The 3,879-nt window shown below is 30.7% G+C and overlaps 1 protein-coding gene across 1 annotated transcript in view; it reads left to right on the plus strand.

Annotated features, from left to right (window-relative positions):
• The first annotated feature begins 2,397 nt into the window (after positions 1-2,397).
• The window catches only part of LOC110423269 (MADS-box protein EJ2-like), an 11,707-nt gene continuing 10,225 nt past the window's right edge, over positions 2,398-3,879 (plus strand). Inside the window, exon 1 of the mRNA XM_021437438.2 lies at positions 2,398-3,042. Within this exon, the coding sequence (XP_021293113.1) occupies positions 2,858-3,042 (185 nt within the window). The 5' untranslated portion in view covers positions 2,398-2,857. The remainder of the gene's footprint in view (positions 3,043-3,879) is intronic.

Consider the following 3,879-nt stretch of genomic DNA (forward strand, 5'->3'; position numbering starts at 1 on the left):
TGGTTTGCAAAGCAATTCATATGTACAAGATCCTAGTAAGATTTTGGAACTGTAGGCAGACAGGCCCTGGGATGCATGTGTGGCAATTGGCCAACGAGCATCAAGCATCTTCGATTATGGCCTAACTTGACGTAGCTTTACAAACGTTAGACACTGTGGTAGTTAAAGAGGAACCTTTTCTTTTTCCTTTTCTTTTTGGGTGATTGTCTTTGGAATTTGCATCAAGTCTTATTTTATTGTTTTTTAATTATTTTCATGATTTTTTTTAAAAAAGTGTTAGATTTTGATTTTTTTAAAAATCCATTTTAATGCATTTTAATATTAAAAAGGTAAAAAAATAAAAATAAAAATAAAAATAAAAATAATTTTAAAATATAAAAATAAAAAATTAAATCATCAAAATGATGACGATACAATTTTCAGATATCTTATGGAAATATGACCACTCGCTAGGGTGAAAGTTCGCTTATATTTCTATGCATCACATCTCAATTTTTTTTTAAAGTAGGATTGGAATAGGTGATAGATTCAAAATTTTACTAAGATGTGGTTGAAGAGTTATTATACAAGATTATGGATTTATATATTTCAAAATTTATATATATAATAATAAATTAAAAATTAAAAAGTGATAACTGTTACGTTTGTCAATTGTCATCACCTTAATTCTGCCACTGTATATAATGAATGATTTAATTTGGTGGTTTTGGGTTTTTTTTTCCGTTGATTACTCATTATTCATTAGTTGCCTTACATAACGTGGGATTGCTTAAATTCCTTTACCTACATCATAGAAAAAATAAAATGAAATTCACCATGTAATAAAAGTCATCGATGCTACATCACATGTTAAATAGTAATTGCCTACCAATTTACCATAAAACTACATAGATTGAGATTATTCAATGAATTAGGAAAAAAAATCATTTTTCTTTTTTTTTGTAAAATAAAAATTCTATATCTTTTAAAGGCAGGAATAAATTACACCTATCATCCTCAAATTTTGTTCAAATATTTCATTTTTTGTTATATATATATATATATATATATAGAGAGAGAGAGAGAGAGAGAGAGAGAGAGAAGAAATGCTATATTGCCTAGCCTAGTGCTGAATCCTTTGGGATGTTTATAAATTTTGGGATTCTTTTTTGTGTATTTTGTGTATTTATCTTGGTTGTCTTTGATGCTCTGTTTTTCTTGTTAGCTAGTAGCTTGTTTCAGCTAAGGTGTGTTGGTTTTTTATGCAGCTTGGTCAAGCTACTAGCTCTTAGGTTTTGTCCATGGGTAGCTTGTGTTGTGACCATTAACTTTTTTTATTATTGTTGACATTTTACGATTGACTGAGTTTTTTTTATAAAATTATATTTACAAGTAAAAATTATAATCGGATAACGACGTTACTTAATTAAATGTATAACATTATGATTTAATTAATTACATTTAAAAAGAAATCAATATACAAATTAAATAAATTAGTCAACAAACCAATAATTGAATGAAATTGGATATGAGTTTGAATTAATTAAAATTTCATTCTTATCATGTCGGCTATTGACAAAGGAAAAATTTAAACATCATAGTTTTATTCTCGAACTTTTATTAATCTAACAGCCAATTAATCCAACTATGAATTTATATATGAATAGTTATATATATACCTACCAAATGGTGAGTTAATAATGAGATATTTTAAAGTACAAGGTAATATGATATTGGATTAAATTTCTTGCGATAAGCATAATTTACTTGTAAACTGAAATTTTAACAATCTTGTCTTGAGAGTATAATTTTTAAATGTCTTAAAATTTAGTTAACATTTAGTATTTTTTATTTTATTATTTTGATATTAAAAAACTTGAAACATGAATTTTATAAAAATAATTACAAACAACATGAGATATAATTGAATAGATAAAATGTGGATCAGCTACGATTATCCCAAAGAGCACCATTGGCTATCTTGCTTTTTTGTGCAATTCCCAGGTGGTTTTTTTTTTTTGGGGTGTTGTCTCCTTTGACATGATCTGGTGATCCCTTCCCCTAGTCCTAATATACTCAAGGACCAGTTTGGAACGGATTCCTGGTTGTCCACTCGAGTTGACTCTCTAACCCCTATACCCTTTAACCCTTTCAAACAAATGCAAGCTCTTCAAAGGGATACAATGGTCAGGTGATGTCCAAACGGGGACCAGTGTGCTAATGCTCCCAAGGTGTTGTTTCGACACGTAGAAACACTTAAAGTCAGGAATGTTAAGATTGATGTGGACGTCGTGGAGTCAACTCAGACTAAAATTTAAAAAGAAAATGTTATAAAAAAAAAAGGAGGTTGTTTTTGTGATCAAGTATAACTTTATTATCATGTTAATAATGACCAGGAAATCTCTGTAAATATCAAAGGAAAGACAAAGTGAGGCCAAGAAGAGAAGCTTGACCATATATTGCAAGGAGAAAAACAGAGCAGGAAATAAATAGAAACCGCTGTAGCAGGTGATAGTACGAAGGAGTTTTTATTCTTTATCTAAGCATAGATAGCAAAACCCTGGAAGAAGATAAATGCTAGTGCCCCACTTTGTTTTCCCACACACTCTCTCTCTCTTTCTTTCTTTCCTTTTCTCTTTCTCTTTTGTTTCAGCAAGACTGAAAACCTAATAGCTAGAGAGTTGCCTATTCATAAAAAGAGGAACAGCTTCTTACCCTGAAGGACAAGGATGGGAGAGGAGAAAAGAACAAAAACGGGTTTCTGAAAACACCGTAGATTTAGTAGTTTTCCAAAACAGAAAAGAGATAAACATAGATTATAATATTATTATTTTTTGCTGTTTTTGGTATAATTAATAGTATTTAAAAAAAGGTAGTAATGGGGAGAGGAAGAGTGGAGTTGAAGAGGATCGAGAACAAGATAAACCGACAGGTGACATTTGCAAAGAGAAGGAATGGTTTGCTAAAGAAGGCTTATGAGCTCTCAATTCTTTGCGATGCTGAGGTTGCGGTCATCATTTTCTCTAACCGCGGCAAGCTCTATGAGTTTTGCAGCACTTTTAGGTATTTATAATAATGCTCTTAATATTTATTTCATGCTTTGAAAGATTTGAATCTGGATGATCTACTTTCTTTGCTTCTTCTGTCTTCATTTGGTTTTTTCTTGTGCTGGTTTGGTTGATTTTGAGTGATGGGTTTGAATCTGTTTAGTGCTACATCTTTTCTTTTTTCATGGATATGTTTGATGTAGCTGTTCTTGTTCTTGAAAATTTACAAGCCTCTTGTCTTGATCTGGGGGATCTAAGTTGCTTTTTGATCCTTAGACCAGAATATGTTATCTGGAATGTGTTAGATGTGTTGGGTTCTGTTCAAATTCTCTTTCTGATTGCTCCAACATTTGTTTCATACTTATCTGTGATTTATTTGGCAAATTTTATGAACTGCTGTATTAAGATATTACCGTTTCTGAAAACTTTGGTTTGATTATCAAAAATAAATATTATTGGGAGTTAAATCAGTAGTAGTTTGTATTTTTTTTTTCCTATCATTGAACTTATTTTCTTGTTAATGAGTGCAGATTAGGTTTCATAGGAAGAAGTTTGCCTTTCAGGCTTTAAAGTTGTGGACTTTTACTTTTACCCTCAAAGGGTTATAGTATAAAGTTTAATGATCATTTGAAAACGATAATTACGGTCCTGGGAAATGTTTGTTGGCTGGATGTATTAGTAAGATCTACTGGAAGTGAAGGGCTGATTGCTTATGAATTAAATAAAATTAAAAGCTGATACTTAATCATCAAACTATAATTGAGACAAATCAAGTCAGAAGCTGTCAATCTTTCCTGTAATTCAACTTTTAGAGGCCATGAGATAGGCTAACTTCTCCTCTCTGAAGAATCTA

Source organism: Theobroma umbraticum, unplaced genomic scaffold, assembly GCF_002168275.2.
Source record: "Theobroma umbraticum cultivar Fairchild unplaced genomic scaffold, ASM216827v3 scaffold_20.0, whole genome shotgun sequence".
Classification (NCBI taxonomy): Eukaryota; Viridiplantae; Streptophyta; class Magnoliopsida; order Malvales; family Malvaceae; genus Theobroma; species Theobroma umbraticum.